General features: G+C 39.4%; 2 protein-coding genes across 2 annotated transcripts; both read left to right on the forward strand.

Moving 5' to 3' along the window:
- The first annotated feature begins 1,326 nt into the window (after positions 1–1,326).
- Positions 1,327–2,813, forward strand: LOC142168116 (uncharacterized). The gene is made up of 4 exons (XM_075228776.1): positions 1,327–1,687; positions 1,791–2,077; positions 2,343–2,500; positions 2,552–2,813. Exons 1-4 carry the CDS (start codon positions 1,327–1,329, stop codon positions 2,811–2,813), a joined length of 1,068 nt encoding a protein of 355 aa, XP_075084877.1.
- A 10,403-nt stretch (positions 2,814–13,216) lies between these two features.
- On the forward strand, positions 13,217–15,083 carry LOC107761180 (uncharacterized). Its single transcript, XM_075228777.1, has 4 exons — positions 13,217–13,573; positions 13,658–14,347; positions 14,613–14,770; positions 14,822–15,083. Exons 1-4 carry the CDS (start codon positions 13,217–13,219, stop codon positions 15,081–15,083), a joined length of 1,467 nt encoding a protein of 488 aa, XP_075084878.1.
- Positions 15,084–17,499: the final 2,416 nt, after the last annotated feature.

The following is a 17,499-nucleotide window of genomic DNA, read 5'->3' on the forward strand; positions in this document are numbered from 1 at the left end:
CAAATGAAATTCCACGAGTTCCTCAATCAAAGTTTTTAATAGACTTGTCTACAGCCAACCATGATTTGACTGAAGAGATTGATGAGGCAGAGATGGGGGTGATTTACCAGGGGAATTGCTTTGTACTATTGATGGATTACAAGAAGCAAAACTACCAACAGTCAAACTAACTCTTGTCTTTATTTATGCTCTGCAGTTCAGGAAGTTGCAGCAATCTTTGGGAGCTTCACATCATAATGAACTGGCTACTAAGGGAACAACTGAAGCTCGGTTTCAACAAGCTATGGTTCCTTATCAATCTGGAAAAATGGAACCAATTCCCATGTCTTGTGTTTCTAGAACAGGGCAGCTACTCAACATACAGCTAAACATCCTACTGGATTCTCCAATACAGGTGTTACATGACCTTGTAACACACAATGCAGCACCTCTGGAATCTTAGTAAGCTTTAGGTGATTATGACAAACAGGCAGATGAAGGGGATGATGATTCTATAGCAGGGAACTTTAAAGCAGTTGTTAGGGAGGCTGATCTATCTCCTAGAGCAGAAAATAAGAGTGGAAAAAAAGGAAGAAAACAAGGTCAACACAAGGAGGCCCATCAACCTAAAAGAATACTGTCTAGAAGGGCAGCCTCAATATCTAAATGATGATCAAGTCTTTAATTTGGAACATAAGGTCTGTAAACACACAGCAGGCATTTCAAAGGGTGATAAATATGCAAAGAGAACATGGTTTCTTCATCATTGCACTTATGGAACCTTTTCAGAACTGTAAACATATTCAGACATACAGAAGAAGGCTAGGTATGGAAGCTGCTATGTCTAACATCAATGGTAAAATTTGGTTGTTCTTTGATGCATTGACTGAATGGGAAGTAGTGAATGACACTGAGCAACAGGTCATAATTAGAGTTTGTCATCAGGACATTTGCATACAAATAATGATGACTTTTGTGTATGCTAAATGCTCACCTTTAGAGAGGCTTGAACTGTGGGAAAACCTGTATTATTTGACAAGTAATATGAAAATTCCTTGGGTAGTCGGAGGAGACTTTAATGTTCTAATAGCTGAGGATGAGAAGATAGGTGGGATACCAGTCTATCCACCTGAATATGAAGACTTTGCTTGTTGTGCCAATTCTTAAGCTCTGTTTGATGTTGGCTACAAAGGCAGTCCCTTCACCTGGTGGAATGGTCGACAAAACTCAGAATGCATCTTCAAAAGACTAGATAGAATATTTGTCAACCAACATTTTCAACAACTATACCCTAGAATTGAAGTTGAGCATCTTATCAGAACAGTATCAGATCATGCACCACTATTGATGACTTGTGGTGCAGAGTCTATGCAGTTTGTTAAACCTTTCAAGTTTCTTAACTTTTGGATAAAGCATGACACATTTCTGGATGTGGTAAGGCAGAACTGGCTTGCAGATTTTATGGGTGATCATTTCTTGATATTCAAGCTAAAGTTAAAAAGAGTTAAAACTGCCCTGTCTCACTGGTGTATGCTAACATATGGTGACATATTCAAGAAGCTTGCAATTAGAGAGGATATTGTTAGAGTGAAGGAGATTTTATTTGAAGAAGATCCAACAATTGAGAATAGGATAGTTCTCCAAAAAGCTCAAGCTGAGCTAAAGAAATATCTTAGCTTTGAGGAGCAGTTTTGGAAGCAAAAGGAAGGTATGACTTGGTTTGATGAAGATGATAGGAACACAAGATTTTTTTCATAATTATGTCAACGGCAAGAGGCAGAAGCTTCAGCTCAAAAGAATTCAAAATTCAGATGATGCTTGGCTAGAATCTCAAGAGCTTATGTCTTTAGCTGCAGTAGAATTTTTCAGAAGACAGTTCACACAGGAAAGTAATCCTACAAACTTTGACATTCTTAACAATATACCTGCTATGGTGACTATGGAACGAAATATGAAACTGTGCAGATTCCCATCATTTGAAGAAGTGAAGCATGCAGTTTTTACTCTAAGTGGAGACAGTGCCAGTGGACCTGATGGTTTCACTGGACTATTTTACCAACATTGCTGGGAAATTGTGGGAGAGGACATATTCAACATGGTTCAATGGTTTTTTGAAGGCTCATCTCTACCAAAATCAGTCACACACTAGTTCTAATGCCTAAAAGACCTCATGTTGAAACTTTTACAGACTTAAGGCCTATAAGCCTAAGAAACTTCATCAACAAAGTGTTCTCTAGGATAATGCATGACAGGTTGGAAAAGATCTTCCCTTCTTTGATATCACCAAACCAATCCGGCTTTGTGAAGGGAAGAAGCATTTTTGAAAATATATTACTCACACAGGAAATTGTTACTGATATTAGGTTGAGAGGAGAGGGAAGCCAGCTAATGTTGTGATTAAACTGGACATGGCTAATGCCTATGATAGAGTTTCATGGCAGTACGCCCTTCATGTACTGGGGAGAATGGGATTTGCTGAACATTACATAATCATGATCTGGAACTTGCTAGCTAACAATTGGTACTCTGTCCTAGTTAATGGTCAATAATCTAGTTTCTTCAAATCAACAAGGGAGGTTAAGCAGGGTGATCCTCTATCACCTGCATTGTTTATTTTATCTGCTGAAGTCCTAACAAGAACAACGAACAAACTGTTTGACGACAAGAAATTCATAGGGTATGGCATGCCAAAATGGATTGATCCTTTGAACCATTTAGCATATGCTGATGATACAATCATCTTCAGTTCAGCGGACACATACAGTTTGGGTAAAATTGTTAAGGTTCTCACACAATATGAACAAACATCTGGACAGTTAATCAACAAGTCCTAGAGTTCATACTACATGCATGCTAATGCAGCTACACAATTGGTTGACAGTGTTGGTTCAATCACTGGTTTTCGTAAAGGAAAGTTCCCCTTCACTTACCTAAGCTCTCTAATTTTCTACACAAGGAGAAGAAAAGAATATTACAATGACCTTGTTTAGAAAATGAAAGCCAAATTACATTCCTGGAAAGGTAAGCTGTTATCTTTAGAAGGTAAAGCCACTCTCATATCCAGTGTGCTACAAAGCTTACCAACACACATACTTTCAGTTCTGGATCCACCTAACAACGTCATTGAACACATGCACAAGATATTTGCCAGGTTCTTTTGGAGTGCAAAAGAAGAGGGGAGGAGCAGACATTGGGCAAAGTAGGAAAACCTTTGTCTGCCTAAGGAGGAAGGAGGGATTGTCTTCAGATCCTTATTTGATGTTTCAAAGGCCCTCTTTGCCAAACTGTGGTGGATATTTAGGACAAAAAATTATTATTGTGGTCGAATTTCATATGGAATAAATATTGCAAAAAAGAGCAACCTACTATGGTACAATTCAGACAGGGATCACATGTGTGGAGAAAAATAATTGAGGCAAGAGATCAGGTGGAACATGAAATATTATGGGTGTTAAATAGAGGTACTACTAGTGTTTGGCATGAGAATTGGATTGGTCTGGGATCACTTTATTATGTAGTACCACAGAAATTCAACATCAATGAAGATTTGAAGATGTAGAAGAACTGAGACAAGGAGCTGGATGGAATGATCATATTTTACAAATAAACTTCCCACAAGACATTGCAAACCATATAAGGCAGGAAGTGTACTTTGACAAATCAGATGAACACTGGGACACACCTATATGTATGCCAACACCTTCAGGCAAATTCACACTAAACAGTGCTTGGCAATTAATAAGACATTGGCATCGACAAAATCCAGAATATAAAATGATGCGGACGCGGGGTTTACCATTCAAGATATCATTTTTCTTGTGAAGTATATGGAGAGGGAAGCTACCTACAGATGATATATGGAGGAGATGGGGCTACTTAACTATGTCTAAGTGCTGGTGTTGCATACATACACAACAGAAAACTCTTTAACATATTTTCCTTACAAGTGACACTGCCACAAAGGTATGGCAGTTGTTCATAAAGGCTGGAGGACTGGTGGTAAACCTGGTTCAAGTTCACCAGGTCATCAGATCATGGTGGGGTGCAAATTGTTGAATAAAATTGAGGCCATTGTATCAAGTAGCACCTGCAATTATCACATGGGAACTATGAAAAAGAAGGAACAAAACGAAGTATGAAGGAGGTGTAATATCCTTTCATAAGATAGTACATGAGATAAACAAAACCTTACACTACCTGGAAAGGAATAGATACAAGTGGTTGTATAGCATACTCCTCAGTTGGCCTAATATGGTTAAATATTTTGAAGGCTATAAGCCAGTTGTTACCAAAAGAGTTCTATGGTTGATGCTTGGTGCTAGGTGGTACAAATGCAATACTGATGGAGCTTGTAGAGGGAATCCAGGGCCAAGCTTGAAAGGATTTTATGTGAAAAATGATGCTGGTGATTTGGTGTTTGCAAAAGCTGAAGGAATAGGCAGTCAACTAATATAGCAGCTGAGGCAAAGGCAATTATGGAAGGACTTTCACACTGTGTTCAAATACAACTCCACCCTCTCATCATTGAAATAGATTCTCTTGTGATGAAGAAAATAATTGAGGGTGAATGGGAGGTTCCTTAGGGTATTGGGAAAGACATGAAGAAGATCAATGACATGAAGGAGCATTTCAATGTGCTATTTTAACATGTCCAACGAGAAGGCAACTCTGTAGCAGACTACTTAGCTAACATTGCTTTTTCTTTTGCAGGTCCTGTAACATATCAATCATTTCAGGAATTACCAAAGGCAGGAAAGACTTTAATAAACCAAGACAATGCACAATTACCTAACCTTAGGGTTAGGACTGCAAGAAGAAGGGCACCTGATTGAATACAGTTAATACTGTAAGATACATGCCTTCAAAAACACATTTCTTGTGGTTATTTCGAAGCAAATAAATGGATGTTTCAGCAACACAACATGCTCCCCAAACATATGATGTTCAAATGCCTCAACCACGCAAAGGAAGTAGAAAACTAAGTATGGAACACACATTGATACGAGATCGTATACTCCATACGCTGCATAACTCAGCCAACACTGACAAGAGCATACAAATCTTGGAATTCATATGGACACCGTGTACTTATATCACACCTCACTTCAAATATGCTACATCATCAGTCGTGTCATGTATTATTGGATAATTATCCAGTAGTATTGGAGTGATTTCAATGCGCACTGAGTTGGATTCCAAAGCTATCAAGCAGGATCAACAACATTGAGCATTAAGTATAATCATTTCACCATAACCGATGGCATTCAAGTTCCTCCAGACTCCATTAAAGATGTCCAATCTACTTTGCTGCAGCTTTTATGGCTTCATACTTGCCTTTTCCTTCGGTTTGCAAACAATGGCGCCTGGTGAGAGCGTTGTAGGTGCTACACATATTAGTTTGCAATTGGTGTGCCAAGGCAAAAGCGGCAATTCAGACTGGAAGTCTTCAAATACACATTGTGTTACATGCACTACTGCTATAGGTTGTTGCTACTTTGTAACAACTAGCACTAGTCGTGTGATTACCTTTATATTTTTGATTCATTTGAACAATTTATAATTCACGGACCCATTCTGGGATTTATTTAATATAACAGCTGCTAGGTGAATAACCTAATGGATTATTTGCTTAAAAAATTAATTTATAACACTTTCCAATTCTCCTCGAAAAGTCAACAAAGTCAACCCTCGAAGATAAACATTACCCATAACTTTATGAATTTAATAATATAATGTATTCCCAATTCCATTTTTAATTTCGTGGTCAAAATCAAAAAATATCAAATTCTAGGTTTCTTTCAAACTCTCACAATTTCTACTAATTTCTATTTTTAAATCCTTGTAGAATCCATGTAGTTAGCTAACAATATGCGGGAATTACTTATCTTGATATAGATGATGAAAATATTCCCTCTATGAGCTCCAAATATCGCCCAATCAAATGAAAAATGGGAGAAAAATGGGCTAAGTCTCGTATTAAATCAACCTGCCCAAGCCCGCTCTTCTTCGCGATCGCGGAAAAACCATCGCGATCACGAAGACCAAAATCACGGCCTCCAAAATTTCCTCTACGCGTTCGCGACCTCCACGTCGCGTTCGCAAAGCCTTCTGACATCTGCCTTTCACGTTCGTGGGCCACGAGCCGCGTTTGCGAAGGCGTAACGCCTGTCAGGCCCCAACTCCCCTTCCTTTTTCGTGTTCGCGACCTCCAAGTCACGTACGCGTAGGCTACCCCAGGCTTTTCTCCCCATTCGCGACTCCTGCTTCACGTTCGCGATGAGCAAATCCCAGCAGCCCCAAAATCCTTCTTCGCGAACGCATGAGACTCTTCGCGTTCGCGAAGAACAAAACCAGACACCAGCACCAGCAGTTGTAAAACAAGGGAAAATGGTCTGAAACCACTCCGAATCACACCTGAGGCCTCCGGGACCCCGTCCAATCATACTAACAAGTCCCAAAATATAACACGAACCTGTTCGAGACCTGAAATCACACCAAACAACATCAAAACTATGAATCGTCGATTGAAACCTTCTTTCAACTTTCAAACATTCAAACTTTGACGAACGCGTCCGATTCATAATTAAATATTCCGGAATGATGCCAAACTTTACGTGCAAGTCATAAATCATGATACGAACCTATTCCAAGGCTTGGAACCCCTAACTGACATCGATAATACCAAAATCTACCTCAAACCAAACTTAGAAAATTCTAAAAATTTTAAAATGTCAACCTTCCACAATAAGCGCCGAAATGCTCCTGGGCGACCCGATACTCAACCCGAACATACGCCCAAGTACAGAATCATCATACGAACCTATTGGAAATATCAAATCCCGATTCCGAGATCGTTTACTCAAAAGTCAAACCTTAGTCAACTCTTCCAACTTAAAGCTTTCGAAATGAGAATTTTCCATCCGAATCAACTCTGAACTTCCCGAAATTCAGATCCGACTACGCGTACAAGTAATAATACATGAAGTGAAGCTACCCAAGGCTCCAAACCGCTGAGCGACGCGCTAAAATCCAAAACGACCGGTCGGATCGTTACAGCTGGCATCAACCGGCAATATCATCCGGCAAAGTAAGTTTATTCTTTCTGTCTTCTGAAGATTCTTTATTCTTATTCGCTTAAAACCAGAATCTCTTTCTCTTTTTCTTTCTAGTTGAAGGTTCTCTGTTTGGGCTGTTTAGAATGCTGAAAGTTGTGGTGAACATTGATTTAGTGTTGAATACTGATTGTTATTGCGTAGGAGCAAAAACTGGAATTTTGTTTATTGTTGTTGCTATGGCATATGGTCTCTTCCAGTATGAAAGATGTACTGTTTGTTTGATGTGATCTTGTTTATCTCTTTTTGTGTATTGTGGGAGGAGTCCTCAAAAGAATTTTAAATTAGACAAAGTAATGATATTAATAACCATGATTAATAGAAGCTTATGAGTTAAGCGATAATAATTTATGGGCAAATACTCTAGCTATCTTAGATTAATTGTTACATATAGATTATTAATTGCGATCCCGTGCAATCCCCGTGGAATGCCAAAATCTCTGGCACCAAGGGAGTTATGCATATTCGTGCATCTATTTATAGGTGTAGAATATAGTTATATCCAATGAGCTTTTGCGTATGGGGTAATATCAGTGAGTTCTCTTTCACGTATTCCATTATCCTTTTTAGCAGAACTTCCATTTCATGTGAAATGCAAAATGGAGGAAAATTAATACCACTTTTGGATTTGGTCTATACCAGCCTTCATGTTAAACAGGAAAGAAGAGATATTGTCCAATGTGGGACAAATCTAAAACACTTTTAATATCCCAACTTCTTAATGGCCATCGACCATGCTATTTCCATAGTGATAGTCAAGCATCCGCATTTCAATACCCAACACTTCTTCCACAAAATAGACCATCATGAGGCTGCCCGAAAATAGTGCCAGCACATTCCGAACATCTGAAATCTTCCCGTGCTCCTCTGAGATCATGACATGCTTATCAAAACCGAACCGCAACTTTGATACTCAACTTCTAATTACTATACCGCTCAACGCTCACCGCACCTATCCTGCCGTTACGCGAGAGTCCAAGAATTTCATCATAACCCTTGATCCAACAGTAGAATACGCACTTCATCGTCTAGAACCCCTTTTACTCCACTTAATTTAGAAGAACAATTGTAACACGCAACCAAATTCCCATAACCGTAAAAAATCAAACCTCAAATTGTGGTCTAAACCACCATAATTCTTTCGGGATTCATTTACATATAACAAGGCCATTAGAGTCAAATACTTCCAAATCAATCAAATCATGGAGGTTGTTAAGCCCACACGTATAGCCACAAATCACCTGTATATCCTTAACACAGTGAAGGAATTGATCATTTCCACCACCATGCTGATCTAAACCATTGCTAACTGACCCAACTTCTTCCAATTTACTCCGGGCTTGCCTTCGAAATAATAGTAGCTCAATTCAAACACATAACAGACCTCAAACAACACTCGTACCTAGTAGCCCAGATTACAAGACCACATCATCTCAATACCCATGAGCCATCTCATACCCTCCTTAGGAACTCAATAGTATTTTCAGCTGATACACCCATTCTGAAAGGCCTCCTACGAACCAGAAGTTGTTTGTCTCATTTCTCTGACACTGCACCGTAGACCTGATGATAACATAGAAATTCCCCGATTGTTCTTCATACTCTGCTGCAAAACCCAGTCCTCAGCCACATAACGAACCCAAAAATCTTTAAACACCGCACTTTAATTCTAAAACCCATTTGGACCATTATTAAGAGTCACCCACTCTGCCCTGGTCCCGAGTACATAACCAAACACGGGTGCTCCCTTAGCACATGAACACTTCTAAAGAAGCAACTGGATGAATTCTTTTATTATACATCACATCCACTAGAAGCATAAACACTAAGTCATCCCAATACCTGCACACGAATCGATAGGGTGAGATGTAGCACGCATTCCTCAAGTCCTTTGTCCGAATTACCCCTGATATTTCCTTTTCTTCGTCATAATTAATTCTACCAATGCACCGACAAGCACACAACCACGTGACCCAATCGTAAACGGTGAGCTCCCCCACTTAGCTTTACACTATAGTCACATAGATCCAGACCCCCACAATGACCTCTTCCCCCCAGTTACCATAATCCCACATCGTTACTCAGCCAAATTCCTCATAAGTTCTTGTTGTACTAATCCTAACACATCCCGAATTATCAGTCACAATCACAGACTCGACCTCCTGACAGTCGTACAATCTTCTTCAAGTGACCCAAGCTCACATCGCAAAACATACATCCCATGTTGGATAGAAGTAGAACTCATTGTAGGAACCTCCTCAAAACCACGCAACCGCTAACCTGTTCACAATAGATAGACCACACATGTAACCTCATATTGACCTCCACTAACGTCATTGCTATAGTTACATCCATCATGAAATCAACTAACCTCCCTGGGTCCACACTGATTCGCCGGCCATAAGAATCCCTTCATTCATTAACATCACCCGAAGGTCCAACAACGTGTTTGGAATTCGAAGTCGTATTGCATCCAAGACAATGATCGAATACTTCACTTTTTCCTATATTCCAATCAAGCCCTTCTCGTCACATTCAAAATTCCCAAGCATAGAAACCACCTCAGAGATCATCTCCCTCGAACCATCAACACTGGAAACGCTAGTCCGATTCTAAAGTCGCAATGCACAACCCTATCTGATAACTTCCTCTTAGGTTCCAACTCCCAACACCATTCCCAGAGGCAACCAAATAAAGCCCAACATGCCGATGAGCCTCAATGAATTTATTCAAGGATGGCGACACAAATATTAACAAGAATTTCATCAAATTCGGAGATATCAAATCTCGAACGTAGGCAATACCAACACTGGGCTGAAATGGCAGAACATTCCTCCATAAGGCGGCAATAATGGTCCGCCCACATTCGCAGAGAAGAGCATCCAGCACCGCATCTGTAGCATCTTCACAACTCATCGGTTCTCAATTGATAAAAAGCACTCCACACCGTATAAAATATGAGTAGGAAGGAAATGAAGGCATAAGCCTCAATGGAATCAAATCGCACGACGAGGAATCAAGAAGGGAAGTGCTCCTAACAGCCCTGTAGCCTCTCGAAGATAAGTACAAATGTCTCAGTACCGATCTGTAAGACTCTACTAGACTTACTCATGACTCGTGAGACCTAAGTGAACCTAGTGCTCTGATACCAAGCTGTCACGACCCAAAATCCACTATAAACCGTGATGGCGCCCAACGTTGCTGTTAGGCAAGCCAACACTTAATTATCCATTTTATTATTTTTAAAATCATGAATCTTATTTAGATAGATAGGTCAATGCATTAAAATAAATCGTAGTTTTGTACAATTTAATTAAAATAATGAGTAAAAGTGTATCAATGTAAACAATCCATAAATAAATTCAAGAACACCCCTAAAATCCGATGTCATAAGTGCATGAGTATCTACTAGAAGGTACAATAACAATACAGCATATGTCTGGAATACAAGTTAAACAAGAAAAATGCAAATAGATCTGATGGAGACTCCGTATATTGTAGATTGTAACATGGGATGCAGCTCACCATGAAGTCCCCATAATAGTTGTGCCCATGTGCCCAAAAGACCACCAGAAATATATATACCTGCACAAAACTGCATAAGTGTAGCATGAGTACGTAAATCAACGTGTACCTAGTAAGTATCTAGCCTAACCCCGGAGAAGTAGTGACGAGAGATCGACGTCGACACATACTAGTGGTCCAATTAATCAAGTACAATAGAAAGTAAACAAGTATGAGGAATGGTAAATAAACAGTGTAAACAAATATAGGTACGTGGTACGATCATCCTCTGAACAGTAAACACAAGCTCTCAATTATCGGTTACCTCCTCAATCGGAGTATATATATAAAATAGTCCCCACCAGATAGGTCGTCACAATTCAAATCATGAAAACTCACGGATACACTAGCTTTTTGTCAAATAATACGCACGATTATGCCGAGAAAACGGCCCGATCCCATAAGAGTATTTCATGAAGTTGCCGAGGCGAATGGCACGATCCCATAAGAGTATTTTATAGAAATGCCGAGGCGAACGACCCGATGCCATAAGAATATCATACATGATATTGCCGAGGTGAACGGCCCGATCCTATAAGAATATGATACTACCGAGGCAAAAGGCCCGATCCCATAAGAATATGATACAGTCGAGGCGAACGGCCCGATCCCATAAGAATATGATACTGCCAAGGCAAACGGCCCGATCCCATAAGAATATGATACTGTCGTGGCGAATGGCATGATCCCATAAGAATATGATATTGCTAAGGCGAACGGCCTGACCCCATAAGAGTATGATACTGCCGAGGCGAACGTCTCGATCCTATAAGAATAAGAAGCTTTAACGGGTCCTTGAGCCCTCTCACGAATATACATGTGAATTATGAAATTTAAGGAAGCTTTTCGATGCAAACGCACAACACGGGTGAAATTCGTAGGGGAAAGAACAATTATTCTGCGACTAATCAAGTAGCTTGTCAAATCTCTACAATAGCGAGTCTGTCACTCTACGCAAGCCTAGTCTCAGGTCATAATGTGAAATAAAGGAATTAAATAGGCAAGGATAACTCAATTAGTACAATTAAAGCATGGCGTGAACCTAAGTCTACCCGGACATAGTCAGGAATTCTAGCATACGCACGGACACTCGTCACCTCATACGTGCGCAGCTCCCACAACATGTAGCATATAACAAGAATAATACCTATGGGGTAAATTCCCTCTCACAGGGTTAGACAGGAGACTTACCTTGCTCCGAAGTTTCATAACCGGCTCTAATGCCTCTCTAGCACCTCAAACCAATTCTCATTGATCCGAAACTAGTCAAACAATCATGAAAACCAATAAAAATAATATACACCAACATCACCAAAATCATCCCATTGTACTCCAACAATGTCATTCCAATGTTCCTATAGCAGAAATTCAATCTCCTGCACTTATTAAAGCCACAAAGGTGAGAATGGTTGATTGGGTTAAGAGGAGTTTTACTACTTAGAAGGGGGGTCTGAATGCTCCACTAAATCACTCCTGCCAGGAGATACCTTCACAGACATGTGTGGAATCACCTAAATCGATCGGAACTACTAGAGGTCATAGCCCACTATGGAGTGATGGCGTGCAGAAGTTTGGGCATAATTCTGCAACAAATAAAAGTAAAATAGTTGAAGCTTCAAATGATACTCCACGAGTTCCTCAATCAAAGTTTTTAATAGACTTGTCTACAGCCAACCATGATTTGACTGAAGAGATTGATGAGACAGAGATGGGGGTGATTTACCAAGGGAATTGCTTTGTACTATTGATGGATTACAAGAAGCAAAACTACCAACAGTCAAACCAACTCTTGTCTTTATTTATGCTCTGCAGTTCAGGAAGTTGCAGCAATCTTTGGGAGCTTCACATCATAATGAACTGGCTACTAAGGGAACAACTGAAGCTCGGTTTCAACAAGCTATGGTTCCTTATCAATCTGGCACAATGGAACCAGTTCCCATGGCTTGTGTTTCTAGAACAGGGCAGCTACTCAACATACAGCTAAACATCCCACTGAATTCTCCAATACAAGTGTTACATGACCTTGTAACACACAATGCAGCACCTCTGGAATCTTAGTAAGCTTTAGGTGATTATGACAAACAGGCAGATGAAGGGGATGATGATTCTATAGCAGGGAACTTTAAAGCAGTTGTTAGGGAGGCTGATCTATCTCCTAGAGCAGAAAATAAGAGTGGAAAAAAAGGAAGAAAACAAGGTCAACACAAGGAGGCCCATCAACCTAAAAGAATACTGTCTAGAAGGGCAGCCTCAATATCTAAATGATGATCAAGTCTTTAATTTGGAACATAAGGTCTGTAAACACATAGCAGGCATTTCAAAGGGTGATAAATATGCAAAGAGAACATGGTTTCTTTATCATTTCACTTATGGAACCTTTTGAAAACTGTAAACATATCCAGACATACAGAAGAAGGCTAGGTATGGAAGCTGCTATGTCTAACATCAATGGTAAAATTTGGTTGTTCTTTGATGCATTGACTGAATGGGAAGTAGTGAATGACACTGAGCAACAGGTCATAATTAGAGTTTGTCATCAGGACATTTGCAAATAAATAATGATGACTTTTGTGTATGCTAAATGCTCACCTTTAGAGAGGCTTGAACTGTGGGAAAACCTGTATTATTTGACAAGTAATATGAAAATTCCTTGGGTAGTCGGAGGAGACTTTAATGTTCTAATGGATGAGGATGAGAAGATAGGTGGGATACCAGTCTATCCACCTGAATATGAAGACTTTGCTTGTTATGCCAATTCTTGTGCTCTGTTTGATGTTGGCTACAAAGGCAGTCCCTTCACCTGGTGGAATGGTCGACCAAACTCAGAATGCATCTTCAAAAGACCAGATAGAATATTTGCCAACCAACATTTTCAACAACTATACCCCAGAATTGAAGTTGAGCATCTTATCAGAACAGTATCAGATCATGCACCACTATTGATGACTTGTGGTGCAGAGTCTATGCAGTTTGTTAAACCTTTCAAGTTTCTTAACTTTTAGATAAAGCATGACACATTTCTGGATGTGGTAAGGCAGAACTGGCTTGCAGATTTCATGGGTGATCATTTCTTGATATTCAAGCTAAAGTTAAAAAGAGTTAAAACTGCCCTGTCTCACTGGTGTATGCTAACATATGGTGACATATTCAAGCAGCTTGCAATTAGAGAGGATATTGTTAGAGTGAAGGAGATTTTATTTGAAGAAGATCCAACAATTGAGAATAGGATAGTTCTCCAAAAAGCTCAAGCTGAGCTAAAGAAATATCTTAGCTTTGAGGAGCAGTTTTGGAAGCAAAAGGAAGGTATGACTTGGTTTGATGAAGATGATAGGAACACAAGATTTTTTCATAATTATATCAACGGCAAGAGGCAGAAGCTTCAGCTCAAAAGAATTCAAAATTTAGATGGTGCTTGGCTAGAATCTCAAGAGCTTATGTCTTTAGCTGCAGTAGAATTTTTTAGAAGACAGTTCACACAGGAAAGTAATCCTACAAACTTTGACATTCTTAACAATATACCTGCTATGGTGACTATGGAACGAAACATGAAACTGTGCAGATTCCCATCATTTGAAGAAGTGAAGCATGCAGTTTTTACTCTAAGTGGAGACAGTGCCAGTGGACCTGATGGTTTCACTGGACTATTTTACCAACATTGCTGGGAAATTGTGGGAGAGGACATATTCAACATGGTTCAATGGTTTTTTGAAGGCTCATCTCTACCAAAATCAGTCACACACTAGTTCTAATGCCTAAAAGACCTCATGTTGAAACTTTTACAGACTTAAGGCCTATAAGCCTAAGAAACTTCATCAACAAAGTGTTCTCTAGGATAATGCATGACAGGTTGGAAAAGATCTTCCCTTCTTTGATATTACCAAACCAATCCGGCTTTGTGAAGGGAAGAAGCATTTTTGAAAATATATTACTCACACAGGAAATTGTTACTGATATTAGGTTGAGAGGAGAGGGAAGCCAGCTAATATTGTGATTAAACTGGACATGGCTAATGCCTATGATAGAGTTTCATGGCAGTACGTCCTTCATGTACTGGGGAGAATGGGATTTGCTGAACATTACATAATCATGATCTGGAACTTGCTAGCTAACAATTGGTACTCTGTCCTAGTTAATGGTCAATAATCTAGTTTCTTCAAATCAACAAGGGGGGTTAAGCAGGGTGATCCTCTATCACCTGCATTGTTTATTTTATCTGCTGAAGTCCTAACAAGAACAACGAACAAACTGTTTGACGACAAGAAATTCATAGGGTATGGCATGCCAAAATGGGTTGATCCTTTGAACCATTTAGCATATGCTGATGATACAATCATCTTCAGTTCAGCGGACACATACAGTTTGGGTAAAATTGTTAAGGTTCTCACACAATATGAACAAACATCTAGACAGTTAATCAACAAGTCCTAGAGTTCATACTACATGCATGCTAATGCAGCTACACAATTGGTTGACAGTGTTGGTTCAATCACTGGTTTTCATAAAGGAAAGTTCCCCTTCACTTACCTAAGCTCTCTAATTTTCTACACAAGGAGAAGAAAAGAATATTACAATGACCTTGTTTAGAAAATGAAAGCCAAATTACATTCCTGGAAAGGTAAGCTGTTATCTTTAAAAGGTAAAGCCACTCTCATATCCAGTGTGCTACAAAGCTTACCAACACACATACTTTCAGTTCTGGATCCACCTAACAATGTCATTGAACACATGCACAAGATATTTGCCAGATTCTTTTGGAGTGCAAAAGAAGAGGGGAGGAGCAGACATTGGGCAAAGTAGGAAAACCTTTGTCTGCCTAAGGAGGAAGGAGGGATTGTCTTCAGATCCTTATTTAATGTTTCAAAGGCCCTCTTTGCCAAACTGTGGTGGATATTTAGGACAACAAAATTATTGTGGTCGAATTTCATATGGAATAAATATTGCAAAAAAGAGCAACCTACTGTGGTACAATTCAGACAGGGATCACATGTGTGGAGAAAAATAATTGAGGCAAGAGATCAGGTGGAACATGAAATATTATGGGTGTTAAATAGAGGTACTACTAGTGTTTGGCATGAGAATTGGATTGATCTGGGATCACTTTATCATGTAGTACCACAGAAATTCAACATCAATGAAGATTTGAAGATGTAGAAGAACTGAGACAAGGAGCTGGATGGAATGATCATATTTTACAAATAAACTTCCCACAAGACATTGAAAACCATATAAGGCAGGAAGTGTACTTTGATAAATCAGATGAACACTGGGACACACCTATATGTATGCCAACACCTTCAGGCAAATTCACACTAAACAGTGCTTGGCAATTAATAAGACATTGGCATCGACAAAATCCAGAATACAAAATGATGTGGACGCGGGGTTTACCATTCAAGATATCATTTTTCTTGTGGAGTATATGGAGAGGGAAGCTACCTACAGATGATATATGGAGGAAATGGGGCTACTTAACTGTGTCTAAGTGTTGGTGTTGCATACATACACAACAGAAAACTCTTTAACATATTTTCCTTATAAGTGACACTGCCACAAAGGTATGGCAGTTGTTCATAAAGGCTGGAGGACTAGTGATAAACCTGGTTCAAGTTCACCAGGTCATCAGATCATGGTGGGGTGCAAATTGTTGAATAAAATTGAGGCTATTGTATCAAGAAGCACCTGCAATTATCACATGAGAACTATGGAAAAGAAGGAACAAAACGAAGTATGAAGGAGGTGTAATATCCTTTCATAAGATAGTACATGAGATAAAAAAACCTTACACTACCTGGAAAGGAATAGATACAAGTGGCTGTATAGCATACTCCTCAGTTGGCCTAATATGGTTAAATATTTTGAAGGCTATAAGCCAGTTGTTACCAAAAGAGTTCTATGGTTGATGCTTGGTGCTAGGTGGTACAAATGCAACACTGATGGAGCTTGTAGAGGGAATCCAGGGCCAAGCTCGAAAGGATTTTATGTGAAGAATGATGCTGGTGATTTGGTGTTTGCAAAAGCTGAAGGAATAGGCAGTCAACTAATATAGCAGCTGAGGCAAAGGCAATTATGGAAGGACTTTCACACTGTGTTCAAATACAACTCCACCCTCTCATCATTGAAATAGATTCTCTTGTGATGAAGAAAATAATTGAGGGTGAATGGGAGGTTCCTTAGGGTATTGGGAAAGACATGAAGAAGATCAATGACATGAAGGAGCATTTCAATGTGCTATTTTAACATGTCCAACGAGAAAGCAACTCTGTAGCAGACTACTTAGCTAACATTGCTTTTTCTTTTGCAGGTCCTGTAACATATCAATCATTTCAGGAATTACCAAAGGCAGGAAAGACTTTAATAAACCAAGACAATGCATAATTACCTAACCTTAGGGTTAGGACTGCAAGAAGAAGGGCACCTGATTGAATACAGTTAATACTGTAAGATACATGCCTTCAAAAACACATTTCTTGTGGTTATTTCGAAGCAAATAAATGGATGTTTCAGCAACACAACATGCTCCCCAAACATATGATGTTCAAATGCCTCAACCACGCAAAGGAAGTAGAAAACTAAGTATGGAACACACATTGATACGAGATCGTATACTCCATACGCTGCATAACTCAGCCAACACTGACAAGAGCATACAAATCTTGGAATTCATATGGACACTGTGTACTTATATCACACCTCACTTCAAATATGCTACATCATCAATCGTGTCATGTATTATTGGATAATTATCCAATAGTATTGGAGTGTTTTCAATGCGCACTGAGTTGGATTCCAAAGCTATCAAGCAGGATCAACAACATTGAGCATTAAGTATAATCATTTCACCATA

This window comes from Nicotiana tabacum, chromosome 13, assembly GCF_000715075.1.
Source record: "Nicotiana tabacum cultivar K326 chromosome 13, ASM71507v2, whole genome shotgun sequence".
Classification (NCBI taxonomy): Eukaryota; Viridiplantae; Streptophyta; class Magnoliopsida; order Solanales; family Solanaceae; genus Nicotiana; species Nicotiana tabacum.